Source organism: Protopterus annectens, chromosome 12.part0 (assembly GCF_019279795.1).
Source record: "Protopterus annectens isolate FY-2018-M chromosome 12.part0, PAN1.0, whole genome shotgun sequence".
Taxonomy (NCBI): Eukaryota; Metazoa; Chordata; order Ceratodontiformes; family Protopteridae; genus Protopterus; species Protopterus annectens.
The window spans coordinates 1,083,129,859-1,083,156,919 of NC_056746.1; the positions used below are offsets into that span (position 1 = coordinate 1,083,129,859).

A 27,061-nucleotide genomic window follows, 5' to 3' on the forward strand; every position below is an offset into this window, starting at 1 on the left:
TTTATGAGGTATTTGCTTCCCACAAGTAATGCAATTATTAACTTTTACTGACATTGGTAAGGAGCAAGAAAAAGTTTCCCTAACTGGGTACTTAGCTTTAGTTTGAAGACTTCGGTTTTGAAACTCGAATGCGAAAATTTCAGGAGTCGGCCGACTGGCACTTGCGAACTGCTTCTGCTTCAGGCATCGCACGGCAAGAAAGACTGAATAAAGTGGCGTCGGCTGCATGTTTTATACCCCTGACGACCTGACATCATGGAAGAGGAGACAGCAACCAACGCAGGACCCAAGACTTTCTTATTCAGGCCTACTGAGGGCAACCTGCCAGCAGATTACCCAAATGTAATGACTGCAACAGTGAAACATGAAGAACATCCCAATTGTCCTGGGTAATGAGTTTCCAGTTTTTTGCATGCAGGGCGATCTTTCCCCCTAAGGGAGCAGGCAGTTGAGCAGGGCTTGAAAGGTTTAAGGTTAAGTCAATGTGACATTTTTCCACAGGGGGGGTGTCTTACTACTTCCAGCTTTGGAAGATGGAGCCCCCCACTGTTTAGGCCTATGAGTATGCTGAGATTGTAGCCTAGGTGGTCTGCTGTTCCTGGGTTTCGACTGAGAAGACCTGGAAAAGACAGGAAAGGACCAAATCTTTGAAGGCCAATGCCTCCTAAATCTAGGAGGCTGTACTTGCAGGAAATCTTTAACAGTTTGCACAGATTTAGCTTTTTCCTCCATCATTTTAAGGATGACTTCTGCTTTGTTGCCAAACAGGCGGTCTTGGTTTAAGGGAGCATCCAGCAATTTAGCTTTAATGTGATCTGGCAAATTTTGCTCCTTAAGCCGAGCATGCCTTCTAAGTACAGACCCAGTGACAGCAGCCCAGATGCTTCTAAAGAGTCAAAACTACATTGCAAAGTATGTTTACCAACTTGTTCAGCAGAATGCATAAAATCCTATAATTCTTTTTTTTCAGCAAGGTCAGGAATCAACATCATTTTCTGTTTAAGTAGTCCCATAATATGCTGCTGATACTTTAACATATGAAACTGGCAGTTTAAGGCCCAAATGGCCGAAGTAGCAGAAGTGTAAACCTTCTTACCCCATCTGTCCAAGACCCTGGAATCTCTATCAGAGGGGGTAGGGTTTTTGGCAGTAGTAGCCTTAATGCCTTTAGGGCCTTGTGAAATGGTCTCTGGGTCCGCAGTAGGATTCTTGAAGAGGAAAGTACAGTTGTGTACACTTACCATAAATGTAGATGTTCGAGCGTATTCACTGTTGCAGTCATTATATTTGGGCAATTGGTATAGTGGTGCAACGCTTTGCGTTATCGTCTCCAATGTATAGACTCCACACAAAGAGCACCCTAGTCGAGAATCGAAACTCCAACTTCTTACACTAGAGACGATAACGCAAAGTGTTGCACCACTATGCTGATTGCCCAAAAGTAATGACTGCAACAGTGAAACACGAAGAACATCTTGTGGGAGTCAGGTACTCTGTAATACCTGTCAGGCTTCCTGGGAGCTGGAGGTAAAGTGTCTGGGGTCAGGCTAGATTCCGAGAAGGCATCATCTACAATGTCTAGGACAGGAGGGATAACTAAAGGCTTGTGTTGAGGGAGGAGTAAGAATTCCCTAAGCCTCTTTTTGGAGTTAGAGTAATCCTGGCTTTCCCAGCGGAAATGCTCCCTAACAGTGTGCAAGGTTTCACCAAAAGAAAAATCTTCTGGAGGGGAAGCAGAGGGAATGGAATCCTCTGCATCAGGATCCTCACAGGTAGAAAATGGAAAATCCTGGTAATCAGAAAAAAACATAAATTTCAGAATCCTGATCAGAGGAATCAGAAGGAAAATCAGTTCTAGGTCTCTTAGAGGGTGAAGGCTGGCTTCCCCTAATTAAAGTAATAAGCCATTCTTATCATTTTTTTTTAGGCATATGGGCCTGACCATGCAGTTTGCATGTTGGTTTTCTAGGTGTGGGTCGAGTTTTAGGTCTTGAAGAAGAAGAAGATGGCGTCGGTTTGAAATGCAAGTCAGTAGGCCTGAATACACCCTTAGAAGCCGGTGCCTGCACAGCGGCTCCAGACCCATCCAAGGTATAGATATCTGCAGGTTCCATACTCGAAGAAGCATCTTGTGGCATACCGGACTCCGAATGGGTCTCAGTAGAGGCCTGCGAAAATGAATTAGTGGGTATCAGGGGCTGCAAAAGCGCCTCACTGAGTACCGGCGAACTGGCAACTAGCTTAACAGAAGCGTTGTCGGCAGCTTTGGACCTATGCGGTCTGTCTCTGTCTTTATCTTTACGTTTTTTTCGGAATGTCGGTAGTCGGATGGCTTACCGAAGCCGTTTCTGGATAGTTAAACCGAGTACCGAAATAATTTGCTGCAAAAAGAAACCGACAACGGATAGTCCGGGGGTTGAATAAGCACAAAACCAACAGCGAGGGAAGTCGTGGTCTGGGCCTAAGCAAGGAATGCAGTACGTATGAAAATCTTTATGAGGTATTTGCTTTCCACAGGTAATATTGTTAACTTTTACTGACATTGGTTAAGAGCAAGAAAAAGGATCCTCAACTGGGTACTTAGCTTTTTTGAAGACTTTGGTTCTGAAACTCGAAAACAAAAATTTCAGGAATCGGCTAACTGGCACTTGCGAACTGCTTCTGCTTTGGGCACCGTGCGGCAAGAAAGACGAATGTAATGGTGTCGGCTGCATGTTTTATACACCTGATGACCTGACGTCATGGAAGAAGAGACCGCATCTGACGAGGAATCCAAGACTGATATTCAGGCCGGCTGCAGGCTACCTGCAAGCAGACAACCTGAATGTAATGACTGCAACAATGAAACACGAAGAACATCCAGACTTGTCAAGGCCAATACAAGGCAATGAGGATTACTTTCGCCTTGACCTCCTGGCTTTCTTAATGAATTTTGAGATCAATGGAAAAGGGAGCAAGGAGTAAAAGAGACCTGGGAACCAACTCTGGATCATAGTGTCCCTCAGTGAGTGAGCCTGAGGATGAATCAGGGCGAAATAACAGCTGCACTTGTTTAGGTAAGATTCAAATAGGTTGCGGCAAGGCTGACCTCAGCAATGGAAGATCTCATTTGCCACTGTCTGACTGAGGGACCACACGTGAGGCAGAGGACTGCGCCTGCTTAATCTGTCCACTAGTACACTGGAAATCACCAGAATACGCATTGCTAAAAGAAAGCAATGGGAAGACATCACCCACTGCCACATTCTCATGGCTTCTCAACATAAAGGATAACATCTGGTTCCTCCCTGTTTGCTGACATACCAGACTACCAACATGTTGTCCACCTGAACTAAATCACGCACAAACTGGCACGGTCTTGAAATGCCTACAATGCAAATAGGATTGCTCTCATTTCCAAGACACTGATGTGAAGGTCGGTCTCTAATGGTGTTCAAGTACCTTAAACAGTCTTCCTCCCAACTTAAAAGGGATGCAGCCATAGTAACCATGGCTACTGAAGGTGAAAGACAGAATGGATATCCTTCTAACAACACTGTGGATGTAACCCACCATCTGATGTGACTTCTGCACACAGGTGTTAGTCTGACTGGTGTGCTGAGGAGCTGATACAGTTAGGACCATTGGATTGAGAGGGTCGACTAAAGAACTCACATGTGAAATCTGGAAAGAGGGATCAAGGTAATCACAGAAGCCATAAACCCTAGAAGTTTCAGAATTAATCTCATTGGGGAGGTGGGTGAGACAATACTTGGTCTATTACTTTTCAAATGGAAAAATGATGTGCTATGGTAATGTGGCTAATTGAATTGTTGTGCCAGATGGCATCCGATGAATTCTATGGACTGAGTTGGACTCAACTTGGTCTTTGCCAGGTTTACGGTAACCCCCAAGTTATGAAGTAAATGGAGTAAAAGGTTCCTCTGCTGAATTAATAGATCCCTGGTTGCAGCGGTTATGAGTCAATCATCTAAGTATGGGAACACCTGGAACCCCTGCAGTCTGAAATAGGCTGTGACTACTGCCATGCTTCTGGGAAACACCCAGGAAGCTGCGGTAAGTCCAAAGGGCAGAGCTCTGAACTGAAAGTGACTGGCTCCCAGCCTGAAATGTAGGAACCTCCTGGAGTGCCTGTTTATCTTTACATGACAGTAGGTATCGTGGTAATCTACTGAACACATCCATTCATCCTTCCTGAGTAGGGGTAAAATTGATTTTGCCATGACCATCCAAAATTATGTCTGCTTCACAGACTGGTTTAGATGACCTAAAATGGGCCTTACAGCCCCGATCTTCTTTGGACCTATAAAAGAACCTGGAGTAAACTCGGAATCCTATCTGGTCTGGTAGGACCTGTGGGATGGCCAGTTTTTGCAACAGCTTTTTGCCTTATGTTGTTGCGGATTCCATTGAATAAGGTGGCACTACAGGAATTTTTTTTTTTTGGGGGAAGGAAGGTAAATGGAACAGTGTATTCTGTGGTTATTATCCTCAACACCTAAGAGCCTGAAGCAATGGCCCACCAGGTTTGATGGTGTAGGGATAAGCTCCTACTGACTGCCTCCAGAGTGTTGCAGTACAGCAACCCTTCAGGAGAGCTAAAAGGATTTCTCAGAGAAGGGACCAAGAAATCCTTGGTTTTGAGGATTGCCACTGCTTCTAGGGTGACATTGATTAAATTACCAACTCCTCTGCCACGAGGGAGTTTGTCTGACAAAGTGACTTTGTTAAAACCATGTAATTTTCTTAACCACATCTTCTTTCCTCCTCATTGAATCCTGGAAAAGGGTCTTTGAGGTATAGAGAACTGGATTCCCATGGCAGATAAAGTCTTGCCATCCTGTTCACTTTGGGCAACTGCCTCCTTGGCCTTAGGTAAAAGCAAAGTGGAGTCATTGAAGGGGGCATTACGGAAGGACACAACTGCATCCAAGCTATGCCGGTACCTGCTGCTCTAGCTGTTCTGTCAGCTGCATTGGAAAGTAGCCATATGAAAATGTTAAGGAATTCAACACAGATAGCTGGGATTCCACATTCTTCTGGATATCCATCAGCATATTAAATGAGAGAATTGCTGATCTCCACGGTCAATTCACTCTGGAAATAAGTAACATGAGCAAGATAATTCAGTTCTCTCAAAGAAAAAGTTAATGAATCTGTCTTCTGAATTTGTCCAGAGCCCTAGCTACCCTACTGGGGGGGGGGGCAAATTTACTCTCTTTGGAGAGCTCTTTCTTTGTGGCTGCCACTATGACCATTGTAAATATAGGGGGCCCATTACTCCAATGAGCTCTATCCTTTGGAGCAGCCAATATCTTGTCCATATTCTTGGGAACTGGTTCTACTGTATTAGGTTCTTTCCAGGACCTGTTAGCCACCAAATCAATGACTGCATCAGGAGGAGGGAACTACCCAGGGAGTAAAAGAGACAGCTCCAAAAGCCTCCAGGAGCATGGATTATTTGGGGGGAAAGTACATCGGTAGACCATCCCCCTTTATGCTTCAGCAATTCTAGATTTTGCCAAAGGAGATATCTCCGAAAGGGGATCTAGGGGAAACCTCCCCTTCATCCAAATCCATAGCTTCTGTGACAGACTCCAGTGATGAATCTAAGTGCTTCCACATGCAAGTTGGTTTCCTATAGACCTGTCATTGGGGAATCTCTGACAACAGGTAAGAATCAGACTGGGAGCTTGGCAAGAGAACTTCCCTGAGGCTTTTGACAACTGACTGTCCCTGTCAATGTGAAAGAGTGGAGTCTGAAGCAGTACACATAGAAGGTCAGGTCAGATTCAAATAAGATGGAAGCATCTCTTCTCTTGGCTTGGAGAGAACTCACTAGAAAACCTAAAAAGCCAAAGCAGAGGCCTACTTGACCAAACCAGAACCAATCCAAATATTACCAAATACTCTGGCCATGACAGATTACAATTATCCCACCATCAACAGGGAAACCTACTCTAGCCCTAACTCATTTGCGCAGACGTTCCTTGACTTTAACTCAAATGTCCTGGAACAAATTTTATACACCCAAACAAGAGGAACAAACATACTAGATCTAGTCCTCACTAACGTGACAAACAGATGCACCACCACAAATGTTGGACCCTCATTAGTTAAATCTGACCACAAATCAGTCACCTTCGAACTGGCACCAACACTAGAACTCAAAAAGGGCGAAGTCAGACTAAAAAACTTTGCCAAGGTAAACTATACCCTCCTAGGGGAAGGTATAAATCCATTCCACCCCCCGCCCCCCACCAGCTGGAAGTGGTAACTACACTAAAGCTTACACTGAAGCCCTGTACAATCACTTGTGTAAGTGTATAGACTAAGCTGTTCCATAGAATCAAAGCCAGAGCCCCAAGTAAAAACAAGCCACTCTGGTGGACACCCAGCATCAACAAACTTTACAACAAAAGCAAAAAGTTGCCGACTAAGAAAACTAAAGTGATGCCTTAACTGTGGAAAAGCGCCCTCCTCAGCCACAACAGGCTAATAAGACAACATGTCAAATCCTGTAAGGGTAACTTTGAGGGAAAACCCAGCAATCACATCCAAGGATAACCATAAGGCCTTTTACAGCTACATAAGTAGCCTAAAAGGTAGGACCCAAGTATGTGCCAAACTAGTGGCTAAAGGCATCTCACACACACTGACCCCGCAGTGATAGCAAACCTGCTAGGAGGCAGATTTGGCAAATATTTCTATACCTCCAAAATGATCACAAACCTTGCTCTCAACTAACCCCCACCCTACATATCTGAACAGCAGGTCATTAAAGCCTTGTCTAAGGCAAAAAACATGGCCTCTATGCGACTAGATGGCATCCTAGGCTGTCTTCTAAACAGACAGACACATGAGGTGGCTTAGCAACAGACCCAGGGAATTATAGACCCATACGTTTGACAAGCCTCATCTGTAAGGCCATGGAATGTATCATCATGGATCTCATAAATACAGACATAGGCGGCCTCCAAACCCTGGACCTGACCCAATTCAGCTTTGTCAAGGGAAGATCCTGCCTGTTAAACATGGTGGATTTCTTCAAAAATGTGACCAGGGTCATTGACTAGGGAAAATCTGTGCACACAGCATACCTCAATTTGGCAAAGGCCTTTAACAATACCATACTCGGGTATTACCGATAAACTTAGCAAACTGAATATAAACCCCTCTGTTGTAAGATGGGTTGCCAACTGGCTCTCAATCCAGTCACACACTATCAAAGTGGGTGATTCCACATCAACCAGCAGACGTGTCAAAAGCAGGGTGCCACAAGGATCAGTGCTATTGTTTGTTATATACTTCTCAGAAGTTCAGGCCACAACTAAGGGGCTGTGGCTGACCAAGTTTGTGGGTGACGGCAAACTGAGTGCAATTACTGAATCCCCAAATGATGTCAGTATACTTCAGGAGTGTCTTACAAAGACAAACGATTGGTGTCTTAGTCACAGTCTCAAACTAAATGCAAAGAAATGCACCATCATTCCCTTTAGTAAAAACAATGTCATGTCCCTCCAGACTATCAAATTAACAATACCCTATGTACCAATGAAGTGGTAAGGGATCTAGGATCACAAGTAGCCTGCGACCTTAACTTTAACCACCATGTGTCTAACATAGTAAGGAAGGCCTTCTACACAGCACACTTGATTAGCAAAGGCATCGCCTGCAGAGAAAAGGAGATTTTACCCCCTCTATATTAGTCTATAATCAAGTCCATAATTGAGTAAAACTCCCCTTTTGGCATGTACCGTACAAAGCACCTGCTTCAACTGGAGAGAACTCAGAGGTTTCTAACAAAGAAGATTAAGGGACTCCAGCACGTGCTTTACACAGACCAACTAAAGTCCCTGTCACTATACTCTGTATCGTACAGACTTCTTAGGAGAGACTTATGCCTGGCTTACAGAGCAATCTCCAACTCAAACCTAATGAATCTGCTGCACATCTGTAAATTAAACGGGACTAGAGCTACTGTTCCAGGGACCTAAATATGGCCTGAGACTTGAATAGGATGTGCTGGATGGACATATCTATCTCCCAGCAACTGCTGCATCTTTGGAATAGGCTGCCAATTCATGTGAAGTGGAGCACTTCTATGACACTGTTCAAAAGGAGTCTGGATGAGTGGATGGGGCACCATAAATTCTTACAAGGGATAGCACCCACAACCCTCCTGGACATGGGCAGTCATTACTAAACACAATCCTGGGTATTAACTAGATTATCTATGGTATTAAATTGGTAACAAACAGCTAAGCTTCAAATGGCCTCTTGGTCGACAGCCTAGTAACCTCCTATGATCCAGAAGTCGGAGTCAAGGAAGTCCCTCTAATGGGGGAACACAGAAAGCTCCAGAAGCTCCAACCCACCCTGACTCCCATGCCAACATTGGAGCCAAGCTGATGAGAGACGATGCTCTGAGAGGGAGGGAAAGATCTGAATGTCTCTGAGTTGACATGTCCTCCTTAGGCACTGGCTCCAATGCTTTGGCTCCAACTCTCATCCCAAAATAACAATGTCAGAGTTGGGACAGACTGGGGAATAGTCGGGGCCAAAATGGAAGGTACTACTGGTGTCGACGCAGGTGTTCCAGGAATGTTCAGATCTGAGGGCTTCGGTTCCCAAGTTCGAACCTGCAATAGAGTCATTGGTGGAGGGTAATAAGCACTGTTCTTGACTTGACATGTGGGGACAGAGCCGAGAGGACCCCCAACAGTGTCTGTGTTCATAGGAACCTCAGCATCATTCTGTCGACATCAGCTTTGGTAAGATTTCTCGAAGAATGGGCAGACCTTGAAGAACAGGTGATTGAGGAAGCAATGGACTGATGCTGGAGTATCAGTGAACTCACCAGCTCTGGGTAAAAAGATAGCAGAGAAGAAAGAGAACAGATTTGTGTAGGGTTTGGATCAAAGATTTTGGTACTTTCAAAGCCAGAGCCATGGAAATTGCTGGATCGAGGACTGTTTTCAGGCTTTTTCAAGCCCTTTCTCTGGAGTCTTGCTCTCTAAAATCGGCTCTTGCAGTTTGGAGTTCTTCTTCCTTCTCTTTGGATGTAGATGGAGAGGGATAAGAAAGAAGACCCTTTAAAATTAACTTGTCCCCTCTACTTTGAAGGGCTTTGTGGCTTAAGAAAGTACAAGTTTCACAGTCTGTGTCTAAATGTGCTGCTCCCAAGCAGTAGTAACAAAGGGAGGTGGGATCTTGTAGAAAAAAATGAATTTTTTTAAACTTTTATCAGCCATGCTTGTAGGAAAAAAGCATTGTTAAACACACATACATAAAACTCTAATGCCTAATTTTAGAAAAAGGAGAAAAAAATTCATCAACTGTAATAGTAAACTTAAAAACTAACTAACTATGAAAATATGAAAATATGTAATCTAAATATTTAACAATGATCTAAATGTTATTTAAATATAATGTGAATACTACCTAAAGTTGTCAAAAGGACAACAGGTAGGGAAGCAAAGGTGCAAACCACCAGCTAAAAACTATAAGAAATTAAGACGGACAATTTTTGAAAAAGACTTATCCTAAAAAGGAGACTAACCGTTTGGTTCAATTTTCAAACAAGAACTGGTGTAATTTGAAGAAGGAAGGGGAATTATGGGTAGGGGAGAAGTCAGAGCCTAGGATCCAAAGGCATAAAGGTGCACAGACTAGATCAGAGTCCCAATACTTAAATCAGATGAAAATGGACATCAGATCACTAGTTTTAAGCTGCCCTATTATCTTGTATGTAAAGGTCAGCTTTTGAGATTGGAGGGGCAAGCATAAAAGATATCCAGGATTATTTGCAACATCTCATAAAGAAAGCAGCTCCATACTGTCCCTAATCTGGCATTTATTTATGATTCTTCAACTACCATATTAGTGTGCAGAATGAAGGTTATTATGCATGCTCTAGCTATACGTGAGCTAAGGAGTGCTACATTTAGGACTGAATAAAGACAGCAGTATTTAGTACAGGGCAGCAAAAATATGAAAAAAGCTACAAGATCTGCTAGTCTGCATTCTCAGAAATATGAATGCCACATGTCTGATGGAATATGAAGTAACCAAAATACATTTTTTTAGAAAGAAAAGTAACTATGCTTAACATCTGCTCTTAAGAACTATTACTTGTTTCTCAATATTAAAAAACTAAACACAAATTGGCACAGAACAAAACCAAGGAAATAAATTATATTCACAAACAGTATTTACACCTTACAACCCTGCACACATTCAACTGGCACATTAACATATAACTTGACAAAGATGAAAGTACAGCTGTGTAAGTAAACTTACCATAACAATAGATGCTCAAATGATCAGTGATGGAGCAGCCTTAGCAATATGGGTTATATCCTGTATAGGATACAACAGCTGGCTAGCTTCTAAAGATTCAGCGCACCTTCCATGCATCCAAAACACAGTCAGCTCAAGCTAAGCTGACTAAAAAGACAGGTTTGTGTGCCAAGCCCTTCAGAACTTTAATGCCAACAGAGAGAGGGAGGCTGAGCCCTGAAAGGACAGTGCTAGAAACAACAAAAAATAAATGTTCACACCCTGGCATAAACAACACAGTAGAAATCAATGAAAATGGAGGGAGGGCCCAGCCACTGCAGCAGTGATCACTCGAGTATTTACTGTTATGGTAAATTTATTTACAAAACTGTACTATGCAGCAGCATTAGCTATATGGGTAAATTACCCTAGCTTATTACATTTGGGAGAAAGAAAGTGAAGGGTCCAGGAGCCCCCGAAGAATGGTCCTAGCAAAGCATGATCTAAACCTACAGAAAGAATCACGTTTCTAATCCTTTGTAAAAGTATATACAGAGGAATCTGCTGCTTCTAGAATACTTCTAGAATCCAACTCTTTCCAAAAAGCCACAGATGAAGCCAAGACGCTGGTAGAGTTGGCCTTGACCCTGCCTGGAACAGTTTTGTTGTGGTGAGTATAACAAAAGGTATAGTCTGAGACAACCATTTGGAAATAGTCCCTTTGACACAGGTTGGCCCTTCCTGTTACCTTCACAGGAAACGAACAACTAATCCAAACAGCTGATTTAGTTCTTTCAGGAAAGTACTCGAGTTGTCTGTGGACATCCAAGGTACAAAGTATCCTTTTCCCCTCAGTTTTAGGTTCAGGAAAGAAAATGGGACGATGGATAGTTTGGCTTAATGTAAACTCGAATAAAACTTTTAAGCATGAAAAAGGATTAGTTCTCAAAGAAACCTTATCTCTGAGGAAAATAAGTTAGAGTTGACACACCGTAAGAGCCTGCGACTTATACACCCTTCTTGCAAAGGTCAGAGCAATCAGTAAAACTTGTTTTCTGTCTTAAAAACCTAAAGTCAGAAAGATTAGCTGGTTCAAATCGAGTAAGTTAGTTCTTTAACACAAAATTAATATCACATAAATGGGTCACTGTTTTCGTGGAAACCTCTTATGTAAAGCCCATTTTAAAAGCATTTTGACACGAGAATGCATTGAAAGAGAAGGATCCAAGAGCAGACATATTAAAGCGGCTGATAAATTAACCCTGATACAGCAGTAAGAAAGGCCATAGGATAGTAACTCACAAATACTGTAAAACCATAGAACAGCCAGCTCTGACTGGGTGCTAGTTATGTTGATGAACTGTGATACAGGAGTAAGAAAGGCCATACAATAGTAACTCACAAATATTGTAAAATCAGAGAACAACTAGCTCTGAGCGGGTGCTAGTTATGTATTTTCCATCTGCTAATAGAAGATTTTATAGTAGATGGCCTTTATACCTCCAATAGCACCTGCTGAAAATCCTCAGTAAACGGGTACCTGGTGAATGAAGACTCTACCATCCAAGCAGTCAACCAAAGTTGATTGGGGTCAGACTGTATCAAACACCTCTGATCTATTCTGAGAGAAGCTTGTGGTAATTGCCCCTGGCCATTTCCAAAAGAAGGGAGAAAGTACAGTTGGCTAAGATCTTACCATAACAACTGATGTCCTACTTTTCACTGTTGCAGTATGTTTTATTCTTGGGATATCCTGCTGAGGATAGCCTAATGTCCAGCCAGCACACCTAAGCTTTTACACCTTCCAAGCATCATACATCATTCATCAAAAATATGTCCTACAAACAAGGGGTAAGATACGTATGTGATGTATGGATGCCTAATCCTCAGAACTGAAGAAGCCCAGTAGAACCAGAGTAACTCCAGACAAGGCAATAGCACGTACATCGAAGAAGGAAAAAATCATGGAAGAAAGTCCCCTCTACAGAAGGAGGGCAACAGGAAGTAATGGGGGGGGCAGAAGGGAAGGAAAGAATGCTGCAACAGTAAGAAGTTGGATATTTACTGTTATGGTAAGATCTTGCACAACTGTACTACGTCTTTCCTTATCACTGTTGTTCATAGAGTACAAACGCTACTGGAAAGTATGGGAGGATGAAGAAAGAGAAGAGCCCTCCACAAACCCATGAAGAATGACCCTTGCAAAATCTGCCCTGCCTCTGGAAAGGACATCAAACTTATAATGTCTGGTAAAAGTGTGAACTGAAGACCAAGTAGTAGCTTTCAAGATGGACCTAGTATCCATGCCCTTGAAAAAAAAGCACCAGAAGAGGCCACTTCCCTGGTAGAATGAGCATGAACATAACAGGAAAGCTGCTTGCCATAAAACGAATAACAAAAATAAATGGCCTCAGAAATTCAGGAGATGGTTTGCTAAGACACTGCCAAACCCAATTTACTGACCTGACAGGAAATAAAAAGTTGCTCAGATTTCCTGATACATTTTGTCTTGTCCAAGCAATTTCTGAGCTGTCTATGTAAATCCAGGGTGTCAAGAACTCTCTCACTAGTAGTCTGTGGAGAAAGGAAAAAAGAAGGAAGATGAATGGACTGATTCAAGGACAAATCGTTAAACACTGTGGGCATAAAAGAGGACTGGTACAAATAAACACCCTGCTCTTATAAAAAAAAACAAAAAGGAGGAACAATCACGAGTGCCTGAAGTTCACAGACCTTCTTGGCAGAACTAAGAGCCACAAACAATACAGTCTGACAAGTACAATGTTGTAGGGAAAAAGAAAACGCAGAATCAAATGGGGACTGGGTCAATTTTACAAAAACAAAATTATAGTCCAAAGAAGGAGGTACAGGCGTTCTTAGAGGATTGATATGACAGACGCCTTTTAAAAATTGACTTCAAAACTAGAAACCAAAGGTGGATTCAGAGGCAGACATGGAAATGGCTGACAAATGAACAGATGAATTTGCCAACCCAGAATTGAGCAACACAAAAATGACCATAGGGACCCCCCCCAGAATTGAGCAACACAAAAATGACCATAGGGACCCCCCCCACAGAAAAAGGGTCCAGGTCATGCTTGAATTATTGACATGGGAATTTCTAGTAGTGGGTTTTCTGGGCTCCTGCAACACATGAAGCATTCTCAGAAAACTGGTGCCTGAAAGGAATCAAAACCCTTTTCACCTGAAGTGTCAGTTAAACAGTGAACAAGTAAGAGTGAATGAGATATCCCTTGACCTATGTGAAAAGATCCATCCTGTGAGGTAACTTGTGATGATTGTCCCTGACCAAGTGAAATAGAAGAGGGAATCTGTGCTGTCTGGACCAAACCAAAAGGAAATCACCAAAAAGATTTTGGTGGTGTCCCACATGATCTTGTGCAGTACCTATGGTAGTAAAGGAAGAGGGGCATAGGCATACAGAAACATCCCCTTCCAAGAAAAAAACATGGAATCCACTTTTCAAACCAGAGGACTTAGCACTCTGGAACAGAACTGGGGAAGTTGTCTGTTCAAACGGTAGGCAGAATGATCTACCGGAGGAGTGTCCCACCAATGTACAAAGTGCAGAAATTCCTCTCTGTGAAGCATCCATTTGAAAGGATTTGTCCTGGACCCACTCGAAGAGTCTGCCACAGATGTGCTCTGAAGGGATGTAAACTGCCTGAAGATCCAAGTGATGGTGCACTGCAAAATCCCAAGCCTGAGAACCAGCCTGCAAAGTAGGTAATATTTTAAGTCTCTTTGAATGCTGATGTACCATATAACTGCTGTAATGTCTGTAGAAACCTTTACAGGACCTGAAACCCAAAATGAGTGAAAAGCTTGGAAAACTACAAGTACAGCCTTCATTTCCTTGATGCTGTTATAGTCTTTCAGTTGTCGATGGGACCAAAGACCCTGTAATTTAAGACTATTGTAGGATGCTCCCCAACCATGATCAGAAGTATCCATGTACAGCTCCTTAGTAGGGAGAGGAACCTGAAAAAGCAGACCTGGATTCATGGAAATCTGATGAATCCACCAGCAGGGATTCAACTTCAGAAAAGGTAAGGGGACCAGATATTCCAGAAGGTAGCAGTGCTGGAGCCAAACATTCTTGAGATACCACTGACATTCCCTCATGTGAAGTCTGGCAAAAGAAACCATAGGAATAGTGGATGTCATGTAACCCAGGACTTGTTGAAATTCCCTTGTAGGAAGGACTGGAAGAGGAAGAACAGACTGGAAATAAGCAAAGAGAAGAACTTGGGAGGTGGGATACAAGCCAAAAAATGGAATTGTCTAAATCCTGCAACCCCAAAACACCTGGTCTGAAGAGGAAGTCAACACAGACTTTTTGAGACTGGGGATGAACCCCACACTGTGCAGAAGAAACATAGTGAAATGTAGATTTTGAAGCATGAGCTGCTGAGAGGGGGGCTTGAATTAGCAGGTCATCCAAACAAGAGAATATCAGAATTCTCTGAAGTCTGCAGAAGGCTACCAAAGCGGCCAGAGATCCAGACATTTGGTAAAGACCCCTGGAGTTGAGAAAGACTAAAAGGCTGATAATGAGAGGAAGAAACAGGAAAATTTAAAAACTTTATGAAGACAGGGTGGATAGGAATATGAAAGTAAGCATCCTTCAAATCCAGAGATACCAAAAAAGCTTGAGGAAGCAGCAGTGGGAAAAGTGCCTGAAGAGACAACATCCTGAAGAAAGGGACCTTGAGAAAAGTGTTGAGAAATGGCAGGCCTAGGACGGGAATCCACAACTCCTCCTTCCTGGGATTCAGAAACATTCTGGAATAAAAATCTGTTCCCTGCTAAGACAAAGGAACAGGTTGGATGGTTGCCTGATAAACCAGATCCTGTAGAACCAAAAGAAAATGAGGAAGCTGGCAACAAGAAGGTTAAGGAAGGTTTTGGATGATGGAGAAAACCCAGGCATCTGTGGTTATCTGCTTTCAAATAGGAAAGGAAAGGGTTAACCTGAGGGGCCAGAGGGGGAAGGGGAGGCTGGATGTTACACAGAGGCAGATTTGTCAGGCAAACAATGTTTTTGGCCTCTAGAACTCTTGAGTGAGTATGTCTTGGAAAATCCACTTACGAACCCCTCTTGCTCCTAACAGGCTGCCTATGGAGAAAATATTTAGATGGATAGCTCCTCTGAAACTTAGGTACAGGGAAAGAAATATTTGTTTCAGGTCTTGCATAACCTTATTCTTACCCTGAAAAGTTTTAAACAATTCTGCTACAGCAATGCTGAAGATATGTTGGTTGTCTAATGGGGAATCTAAATGTTTGGTACTAATGTCCACAGGTAAGGCTTAAAGGTGCAATGGGTCACCTCATGACAGAATCAGATGCAGCTGCCCTAGAAGTGGCAACAGCAGCATCATAGCTGAATTTGGAATGGGAAGCCACTTGAGAAGCAGAAACTGGAAAAGAAAGGTCAGAAGTCTTACTGTCCGATTCAGGCATATCAGACAACCCTCCCCCCAACCTGGGAGAAAACAGCCAGGGCATATCTAGTCATATAGCTCTGATAACTAATTGCCCTAAAGGCCAAAGTGGCAGAAGTATGCACTTTGTTCCCATACCTCTCCCTAGTATGGCTGTCCTTGTCAGAAGGTAAAAGCTTGGAAGAGGATAGAAGTTTAGATGGCTCATCTGTGGACATGGAAACAACAACAGGATCAGATGAAGGACTTTTATACAAATACTTATGATCCTCAGGGACTACATAAAATCTATCTGGCCTCTTAGGAGCCAAAGATTGAGAAGCTGCTGCATATGTATCCAAAAGGGCAGCTAAAACAGGTAGAACTGCAGAAGGCCTGAGCAAGACCATTTGCAAGAGTTCATAACAACTCTTTTGAACATTAGAAACATGGGAACAGTCCCACTTAAGGTGTTCCATCATACAGACCACTGTAACTCAAAAGATAATTCTTCAAAAGGAGAATCAGGAGACAGCAAATCTTCCTCATCAAACCAAAGAGCAAGATGAGACTGGATGTGGGAGGAATATTCCAAGGATTCTTTACCAGAATCCAACTCTGCATCAGAAAAATCAGAATCCCTAGGCCTCTTGAGACGACCAGGGAGCAGAAGTAAGGACAGACAACCCTTCTGGGGTTTTCATGTCTATAAGGGCATTAAACAGCCCCTGAGTAAAGTCATGCTACATTTTGTCAGAATCCTAAACCACAGAAGCCAAGTTTGGTTTTCTGTTACTTTTTTAAAGGAACACCTGCTTTGACAAATCCAAGAGGTTCAGACCTCCCCTCCACCTAGATTTGATGAGGATACCAGGCACCTCTTCCCCAGCTAATCCTTCTAGGCCCCACAGATATTATCAGCCATGGTTCCCCCTCTACATCTGTACCAGGGATATGAACAGGCTAGGTGGATATGCAGGTAGACAAGTCCATATCAGCCTCCTACTGGATCACGGCAGAGGAAAATGCAGTTAGCACTGGATTGTTCTCGATTTATTCATCCAACCCGAGGTAGATGTATATTGGAGGCTGGACAGCAGCAAGAATAATATGTGCCTTTTTAGTTTTTTTCTTAAGTGGCGGGTGAACTTTGGGGTGGGCAGATTTGGCCAAGGTATCCTAAGGCAAAAACTTCAGAGGCTGGTTTTCCAAATAAACAGACAGGGACAACAGACAACTGTGGAGTGTCTTGGGGACAAAGGCCTGACATATCTCACACTGCATATGCTTGTGTGTATCACCCAAACAAATAAAGCACTTTACATCTCTATCTTTATGAGGAATCTGCCTCCCACACTCACATTTTCCCTTCCTGGATGGCATGAAAAGCTACAAGGAGGCAAAAAGGAAGGAAGAAACCCCAATGGGTCACTTACCGTTAGAAGGCTCAGTAGATGAGCCAGCTTGTTAAATGGCCTACAAACCAAATTCAGAGGTAGCGTTCAGACTGGTGGCAAAGAAAGTTTTGGGGATTAGGCTTCAGTAGATCACATACGTTCCTTACACCTTGTAAGTAGGACATACATCTGATGTATGACACCTGGAAGGTGTAAAGGTTTTGGTCCACTGGCTGGACGTTAGGCCAACAGTAAAGAATACTGCAACAGTGACAAGGAAGGACATCAACTGTTGTCTGAGCTAGATTGGAGTCTCCACAATGAAGGAGTCCTGAATCTTCAAAAGCACCCTAAATATCAATGAAGATCTTACAGGAAAACTCCTGTCCATCAAAAACAAAAGGCATTTGTCTTCCAGGTCTTCTCACATGGAGTTCTAGTGCAGAATCTTGCCAGCTGATTGTTCAGAGAGGAGGCAAATATGTCTATTCAAAGAACTCCCCACAGATGGATCAAATCATGGAAGACCCCCAGTCTAGTTTCCATTCATTTGCTCTAACAGAATGTAGGATGCCTGTAGAGTGAGACTGTGCTGTGAAGTCATACCCCAACCTTACACAGCTATTCTGCAAAAGGGGTACAACCTGGCTCCCCCCTCCTTGTTGATGTACCACATGACTGTGGTACTGTCTGTAACAACTTGAAAAGGTCCCAAGGACCAAAGAAGATTCAGACAGTGGAGTGCCTTGATCAAGGCAAGCACCTCTTTCACATTTATGTGCTTGCAACTGTCCTTGGTGTCCCACACACCTTGCACTTTTATCCCTCCTGAAACTTCTCCCCAAGTCAAAGTCCAAGGCGTCTATAGTGACTGACTGCTTTGGAACAGGGAGGGAGGAGACACCTGGATTTATGGATATCTGCTATTTCCACCAACTGACTTACCTTCTGACAAACAGCAGTACAGGGACTTGAAAAGATGCTGAAGCTGTGACCAAAGATACTACAGATTCCACTGTATCTTTCTCATGTGTAGCTTTGCCAGGGGTATTATGAGAATCAAATATGTCATAAGACCCAAATTCCTGATGTATTCCCTTGTAGTATCCAAAGTCTGAGTGGAAAAAGTACAGTTTTGTACCTACCATAAATGTAGATGTCCGATAGGTATGGATCTGCAGTCATAACATATGGGTTGTCCTGCCTCAGGCAGCCCTTCGGTCGGCCGGATTCCAAAGTCTGGGTCTGGCCTCGGCTGATGTCGCAGTTCACCCGACGTCATAGCTCCTGGGGTATAAAGGCATCAGCCGACGCCATTTTCCTCAGTGTTTCTTGCCCCAAATGCCAGGTGCCCTCTAGGAAGGCTAAATTTGTATAAAGTAGAAAATGCCAAACAGTAGAAATCAAAAAGTATATATACATATATACATACAAACAAATACACCATAATAGATTCCCCCAGCTAGCTAAGAGAGGGGTAAGTACCCTAGGAATACCACAGAGGGGAAGGAGGGTGGGTAATCCTGACTGCAGATGCATACCTATCGGACATCTACATTTATGGTAGGTACAAAACTGTACTATGTCCTTCAAGGATGCATCTGCAGTCATAACATATGGGTAGAATACCATAGCCGAACTGGGGGAGGAGGCACTAAGATAATGATGGTGTAGTTAAGATCCCTTGTAAAACTGCAGTTGCAAAACCTGCTCGGGATCTGGAGTATAAAGGAAGATTGTAATGCTTGGCAAATGTATGCACGGAGCTCCAAGTAGCAGCTTCTAAAATGTCTTTGGTAGCCACTCCTCGTAGGAAAGCTGTAGTGGTGGCTGTAGCTCTTGTGGAGTGAGGCCTGATATTTTCAGTTGTCGTCTTTCCATGAAATGAGTAGCAGAATCGAATGCAATTTCCTATCCATTTTGAGATTGTCTGTTTTGAAATTGCTTTTCCTTGCACTCCTGTTGCATATGCTACCAGGAGCTGGTCAGTTTTTCTGCTGGCCTTAGTTCTGTCCAGATAGTAGCACAGTTGTCTGTGTACATCCAAGGTGTGTAGTAGTTTTTCCCCCCTGTTCTGTGGGTTAGGGAAGAATGTAGGTAAATGAATAGCTTGGTTCAAGGATACCCTGGATACCACCTTTGGCATAAAAGTAGGATTGGTTCTCAGAGACACTCTATCCTGGTGAAAGATAAGGAAAGGCTGCACTGCCATTAATGCTTGTAACTCGGATACCCTTCTTGCTGAAGTGATTGTTAGCAGGAAGGCAGTTTCCAAGATAAGAACTGTAAGTCTGCTGTTGCTGCTGGTTCAAAAGGGGGAAGTGTTAATTTTTCTAGCACAAAATTAAGATCCCATGCAGGCAGAGGTGGTTTCCTTGGAGGTTTTACATTTTTGATCCCTCTCAAAAATTGTCTGAGGAGAGGATGAGAGAAGACAGGAGGATCCATGTTGTACTCTGCTGAAATTGCTGATGCATGAATCTTAATGGAAGAATAGGACAGGCCATTGTGGAACAGTTCTGCTAAGTATTCTAGGATGTGTGCTAGGTTTGCCAGTGTGACATTTGTTCCTTTTGCTGCACTCCAAATGAGGAATCTCTTCCATTTGGCTGAATATGTTTTCCTTGTGGAGGGTCTGCAAGCCTCCAGGATAATGTCCTTAACCCTCTGAGATAAAACAGGTTGGTTTTGTTTTATGCAATTTTCCAAGCAGTTAGCTGCAGCGTTTTTAAGTTTGGATGCAGGGTCTTGTAGTTGTTCTGCGTTAGAAGTAAACGACATAGAGGTAGAGGCCATGAGTTCGTCCGAGACATGCTTCTCAGTAGCGGTACCAATGCTGCCTTGGCCAGTCTGGAGCTATCAGAATTACCTTTGGCTGTTCCTCTCTGATCTTCAGTAGAACTTTGTACATCAATGGTAGAGGTGGAAAGGCATATACTGTCAGGGCCTTCCAGCTGAAAGAAAGGGAGTCCACCCTCCAGGCTTGTGGGTGGTATACTCTTGAGCAGAATTTCTTCAGTTGGTGGTTGAGTGGGGAGGCGAACAGGTCTATCTCTGGCATTCCCCATTTCTTTGTTATGGTTTTGAAGATGTCTGGATGCAGCATCCATTCGTGAGCATCCGTGGTAGTTCTGCTTAAGCTGTCTGCTAGTGAATTCTCTTTTCCTGGTACGAATCTGGCCTGCAGTTGGATGTTGAGATTCAGGCCTAAGTTCCACAGGTCCATTGCCATCCGGCATAGAGGGTATGAATGTGTGCCAGGCCTAAGTTCCACAGGTCCATTGCCATCCGGCATAGAGGGTATGAATGTGTGCCTCCCTGTTTGTTGATGTACCACATGACTGTGGTATTGTCCGTCCTTATCAGCAGGTGTCCTTGCTGGAGGAATGATTTGAATGCCTCGATTGCATGCTTCACTGCCAGCATCTCCTTTAGATTTATGTGTAGATTCAGCTGGTCTTGGGACCATAGACCTTGGATACACTTGTCTTCCATGTGTGACCCCCAGCCTAGGTCTGAGGCGTCCGTGGTGATGGTCTGCCCTGGATGTGGTTTGTGGAAAGGTAATCCTCTGTTGATCTGGCAGGCCTGAGCCCACCACAGGAATTCTTTTTTCAGGCATGGAATGATTGGTATCAGGGTTTCTAGACTGTGTCTGTGTTGAGACCATACATTCCTTAGGTACCATTGTAATTTTCTCATATTCAGCCTGGCATGTGGGATCAAGATTATGCAGGATGCCATGTAACCCAGGGCCTGCAGGACTTTCCTTGCAGTAAGCTGAGTTTGTCTTGTTAATGCCATGAAGTAGACTGGTAGTTGCTTTTGTTTTTCTTCTGTGAGAAAAGCCATCTGAGTTATTGTGTCCAGTTCTGCACCCAAAATGTTATCCTTTGGGATGGCACTAGTCTTGACTTTTGTATGTTGACTGTGTATCCCAAGGCTTGCAGCAGTTGTATGACATAGGCCAAATCCTTTATTATTTTTGTCTTGTTGTCCGCTTGTATTAGGCAGTCGTCCAGGTATGGGTAGATTTGAATTCCCTGAAGCCTGCAATGTGCAATTACTGATGCCAGGCATTTCGTGAATACTCTGGGAGCAGTAGATAAGCCAAAGGGCAATGCTGAGAATTGATAATGCTCTGATCCTGCAAGAAATCTGAGGTGTCTTCTGCAATCTGGTCGTATAGGGACATGCAGGCATGCCTCCTTGAGATCTAGAGTCACCAGCCAAGACTCCTTGCCCAACATGGAAAGAAGTTGCTGTAGGGTCAGCATCTTGAATTTTGGAACAATGAGATATGTGTTCAGTGCGGACAAGTCGAGAATAGGCCTCCATTTATTTTCTTTTCTTGGTACAAGGAATAGTCTGGAGTAAAATCCTTGGCCTTGTTCCATAGATGGTACCTTTTCTATTGCTCTCATCCTTAGTAAGCTGATGATTTGTTTTAGAGCCTCTGATTTCTGGCTTGGTGGAAGGTTTGGCATTCCTCTCATTTTTGGTAGAGTGTGGAAGTGAAACCTGTAGCCTTTGTCTATTGTTTGCAAAGTCCATTTGTCTCCTGTAATGCAATGCCAGTTTTTTGAAAATAAAGCTAGCTTTCCGCCCAAGGGTGCTTCCAGTTGTTCCCTGGTAGGCGGAATCAGAGCCAAGTCATTGTGTCTGTCCTGTGGAAGTGGTTGCAGTCGCAGCTGTGGCGGCACTTCTCTGGTTGGCAGGTTGCCACTGACGACCCCTGTAGGCACCCCTTGATTGACCTCTGCCTCTTGGGCGTCTATTTCTGCCTCTCTGTGCTCTGGAGGTGTCTGGAAAGGACCAATTCTTTGAAGACCAATTTCTGCTGAACCTCGGATGTTGGACCTGCAGAAAATCCTTGACTGTTTGGACAGATTTTGCTTTTTCTTCCACTTTCTTTAGAACCTCCTGTGCAGGGGAGCCAAATAAACTTTGTTTCTCCATAGGGCCATCTAGGAGTTTAGACTTAACATGGTCTGGCAAGGATTGTTCTTTTAGCCAGGCATGCCTTCGAATCACTGCTCCAGTCATAGCTGATCTAAATTAAGCCTCCAGTGCATCATAGCCACATTTTAAGAAATGATTACTGACCTGCTGAGAGTTGTGTACCAAATCCTGAAGGGACTTACGATCTAAAGGTTCAGGAGAGGACAGCTTTTTATTCAGCTGATCTAACAAAAATTCCTGGTACTGTATCATGTGAAATTGACAGTTTAAAGCCCTGGCAGAAAGAGTAGCAGATGTATAAACCTTTTTACCCCATCTCTCTAATGCTCTTGATTTCTCTTTCAGAGGGAAGAGGGTTTTTGGCAGAGGCAGCTGCAACACCTTTAGGGCCCTGAGAAATGGTTTCTGGGTCTGCAGCATGGGCCTTATACAAGTGGAAGTGAGAATCCGGAACCCTGTAGTATCTGTCAGGTTTGGCAGGGGCCGGGGGAAGAGAATCAGGGGCAGTACTGGCATCATTGTATGCATCATCAACAACTGATAGTACAGGTGGTATGGCTAAAGGCCTATGCTGTGGTAAGTGTAAAAAAGTCCTTAGCCTTTTCCTAGAATCAGAAAAATCCTGACCCTGCCATTGGAAGTGTTCCCTCATTGAGTGTAGAGTTTCCCCAAATGAAAATTCTTCTGGAGGGGAGGCAGAAGGAATGGAGTCTTCTGCATCAGAATCCTCATAAGGTGAGTATGGTCCTTCCTGATGGTCAGATAAATCCGGACCATCCGAGGAATAGTCAGAGGAGAGAGGTTCAGGGGGTTCAGTCCTAGGCCTCTTTTCAGGAGGGGGTTGTGGGGACCTGATTGTGTGAGGTTGGGATCCCCAGATCAGAGAAATAAGGTCCTCAGCAAGGCTGAGAATCTGAGAACTTGAGGTAGGTCTGTGAGAGGGAGCTTTTGTAGGTAAGGCCTTGGAAAGTTTAGCTGCTTTAGCCCTGGAAAAGGCCTTGATAGACATAGAAGCAGGGGGTCTCTAGCTGCCCCACGTGCAGGAGTAGAGATGTCCAACGGAATGGTGTCGGACAAATCTTGTGTGCCTGCTTTTTCAGTAGGAATTTCTGTAGCCGACTCAGCCGGGGCCTGTGTGGCCTCGGTAGTGGGAGGCATGCTTTCGGCCGAAGGGAGAACCGAGGTCTCGGTTTCAGCCGAAACCGAGACACTCGCGGTAGGCCTAACCGTGGTTTCAGCCGAAACCACGGGCCGCGAGTGTCGGTCCTCTTCCTTGCGTTTTTTAGCTAAATGTGTAGTCGGAGTCTCCGACGGCATTTTATATGCAAAAGCGGAGCCAAAAAACTCTTCAGCAAACTCCGACCGACGTCTAAGTGTCCGTCGGTTGAAGGAAGCACAGGCTAAACAAGCTGATACGTCGTGGTCTGGGCCTAAGCAAGGAAGGCAGTAAGAGTGGAAATCCTTATGAGGTATTTGTTTCCCACAAGTTAAACAATTATTTACTTTGTCTGACATCGGCTGAGGCAAGAAAGAGTCCCCAACAGGGTACTTAGCTTTTTTAGAAGTCTTCGGTAGCTGAAATCTCTGGATCTGACCGACTGGCACTTGCGACAGCTTCTGCTTCGGACACCGCGCGGCAAGAAAGACTGAGGAAAATGGCGTCGGCTGATGCCTTTATACCCCAGGAGCTATGACGTTGGGTGAAGTGCGACATCAGCCGAGGCCAGACCCAGACTTTGGAATCCGGCCAACCGAAGGGCTGCCTGAGGCAGGACAACCCATATGTTATGACTGCAGATGCATCCTTGAAGGACATCCACAGAAACAGAACTACATATAGATCTATTTTTTCCTGTGGAAGAACAGCTCTTTGAGCTGAGGTCTCTAGCTGACATCCCAGGAACACAAGCCTGTGTGAAGGAGTCAACATGGTCTTTTGCAACCCCAGCTAGTGTAAGCAATCCCTCTCTCAAGTAAAAGATAGATTCCCAACACTTTGAAAAAACTCAGCAAAGATAAGTAAGTAGTTGGAAAAATGTGGATACCCTGTAGACTGCAATGAGCTGTAAATGGAGCTAGACACTTTGTGAACACTCTTGCTGCAGTGGATAGCCCAAATGGTAAAGCAGACAACTGATTACATGATCCAGACACACAAAACCTTAAGAAACACCTGAAGTCCGGATGAAAAGGCATGTGCTAATAATCATCTTTTAAATCTAGTGTTATCAAGAAACTACCACAAACAGGTTTAGGGAAAGAATGATTGATCCATAACTGGTCTCCAAGCACTTTCTTTTTCACTAAAACATCCTTGAATAAAAACCCTTTCCCCACCTGGGAAGGAGGAACTAGTTCTATCACTCCCTGGGGCACCATGTGACGAAGAATAGGTGGAAATAGAGTCTGGACTGATGGATGAGGAATTACCCCCTGGAAAGGATGGATTTCTTACCATTGCAACCTGTAACCTTGATGAATGACCTTCAGAACCCATTTGCCTGAAATTATCTGCTGTCAAAGAGAAAAGTGAAGGTTTAGACTTTCTGGATGGGAAAGAGGGCTGCCAGGGTAGGAAGGGGGAGACAACATCACTTGAATAGTCATTCTGACTTGTTGGACTGTCCTTGGTTTTGGGGTTTCCTGAATTATGTTTGGAACCTCTTGCCATTCTGTTTACCTGCATTTTGTTGAGACTATTTTAATTTTTTTGCCATCACTGGATGAAGGGTTAGAGAATCCATTTATAAATTTGAAAATGAAGAGCTGAAGAGATTTCCTGTATCAGATTAATCTAGTCTTGACGTGCAAGACAAACACTACCAAATGTATTTCACATAAAAATTCTGTACAAAGTAAAAGAATGTGCCAGGAAAAAAATATATACCTGCAACACTGCGTGACATAAGATATTGAGGAAGTGGAGCATCATTTTGACGGGATTTGGTACGGACGCATCTTTCTACAATGTCTGGCATGACATCAAGGCCAAGTGCTTGTAGCACATTGATCACTGCAGTTGCACCGCATGCAGATACTCCAATTTGCTGAGTCTGCTTTTCAGCAGCTTCTTCTAAAGTCCAAATCATTGCGGACGCATCTCCATCTTGTTCTCTGCATTCTGGACTTCCAGAGGGAGGCTCTGTTTCTTTACTTTCTTGATCTGGGCCATATGACTCCATCATACATGGTAATGGTGCAAAAGCAGCACACTATAATGCCTTACACTAGTCCCATATTTGTATGAAGTTTGATAAGCAGAGACAATAGTCACAGAGTTCTTCAGTTCTACAAAAAAGAATAACAGCACAAGTGTAACTTAACATATGGCATACACATCACGTTTTTAGCTCATTACCTATTCCTCCTCTACCATATTCCATTGTTGTTCTACCTGTACTGTACAGACCTATGTAATCTGGAAAAAAAGGTTTAGTACATTACTGAGAGTTTTGTAGTTAATTTTATTCACTCTGAATGTGTTAAACAAGAAAAAGAGCAGACCAAAGACATATGGATAAATTATACACCACCTCTAAAAGTGCATTATAATTTGACTGTCAAAATGCAATAACTTTAGCAGTGGTGACATTTAACAAAATCTGTTTAGTTCTGCCATAAAACCCAAATGAATGTCACACTAGTACATGCCTGGTGCAAAGTTCCAATGGACTGTAGATATGTAAAGACCTACATGAGGGCAAGAAACCTATGCTGCTGATTTCTTTCAACTCAAGATGATGAGTACAAAACTAAGTGCTACTATACAAATAGCTAATTAAAAAAAACTTAAAATCTTTCTGCAACAGTGATAATCACTGCAAGGCCTGGAGATCATGCTGATTTACCCACTTGCACTTTACCATGATGGGTAAACCAGTATGTCTGAGAGACCCAAGGGAGATTATCTCTATAATTTGCATCATATCAAGTAAGTATAGCACTCTGCTTACTGAAAAGCACCTAAAACTACCACCATGTATTATCTCTCCCACAGACGCTGATAAATCTCTACTACCAGTCCCCAGTGAGTGGATTATACCCTAGGGAAACACCATCATATTGGGTGACTTCAACTACCCGAATATAGACTGGGAACATTACTCAAGCCCTAACTTTCTAGCCCAACGGTTCCTGGAGTTCATAAATTCAAATGCCATGGAGCAGCTAGTCACTGTTCCCACGAGAGGAGAAAATATACTAGATCTCATTGTCACAAACATGGGGACAAAATGCTCCACACCGGAAGTATATCCCTCATTGGTGAGATCTGATCATAAACTAATCTCACTGGAAATCCACATCCCGCCCCCACCCCAAAACAAAAAAGACCATAGTGAAGAACTTCCGTAAAGCAAACTTCACACTACTCAAGACTGGTGTGGTATCCTTCAAGGCCCCTGAGCCAGTGGAAACCACAACCCAAGCTGCGGAAGCCCTTACAAATGCCTTCTATGAACACCTCCAGGACTGCATGGATCAGGCAATCCCAAATAAAACCAAGACTCTTTCCACAAAGGGCAAACGCCCAGTCTGGTGGACCCCAGCCATTAACAAACTTTACAATAAGAGGAGAAAGCTATTACATGATAGAACAAAATCCATAAAAGGGAAGTCACCCCTGATCATTATTAGTAAAAAATACGAGCACTCATAAAATCAACTAAGGCCAATTTTGAGAGAAAAATTGCCATGGATTCAAAGGACAATCATAAGGCCTTTTTCAGCTATGTTAGGAACCTGGGTGGAAACTCCCAGATATGCTCAGAATTAGTCCAAAATGATACAAAAATCACTGAACCCACAGACATTGCCAACATACTGGCAGACAGGTTCAGTGCAAACTTCACCCCTCTCCCCTAAAGGAGAGATAACTATCCCAGCCGAGTGTAGCCTCCCGGACATCTCAAATGCGCAGGTGAAAGCTGCTCTCTCTAAAGCTAAAAACACAGCATCAATGGGACCAGATGGTGT

The 27,061-nt window shown here is 43.5% G+C and overlaps 1 protein-coding gene across 2 annotated transcripts in view; it reads right to left on the bottom strand.

The window, feature by feature from the left end:
- Window positions 1-25,371, bottom strand: part of LOC122816985 — a 596,328-nt gene extending 570,957 nt beyond the window's left edge. For both annotated transcript variants that reach the window (XM_044090096.1, XM_044090095.1), the window contains exon 1: window positions 24,975-25,371. In XM_044090096.1, the coding sequence (XP_043946031.1) occupies window positions 24,975-25,272 (298 nt within the window). In that variant the 5' untranslated portion in view covers window positions 25,273-25,371. The remainder of the gene's footprint in view (window positions 1-24,974) is intronic.
- Window positions 25,372-27,061: the final 1,690 nt, after the last annotated feature.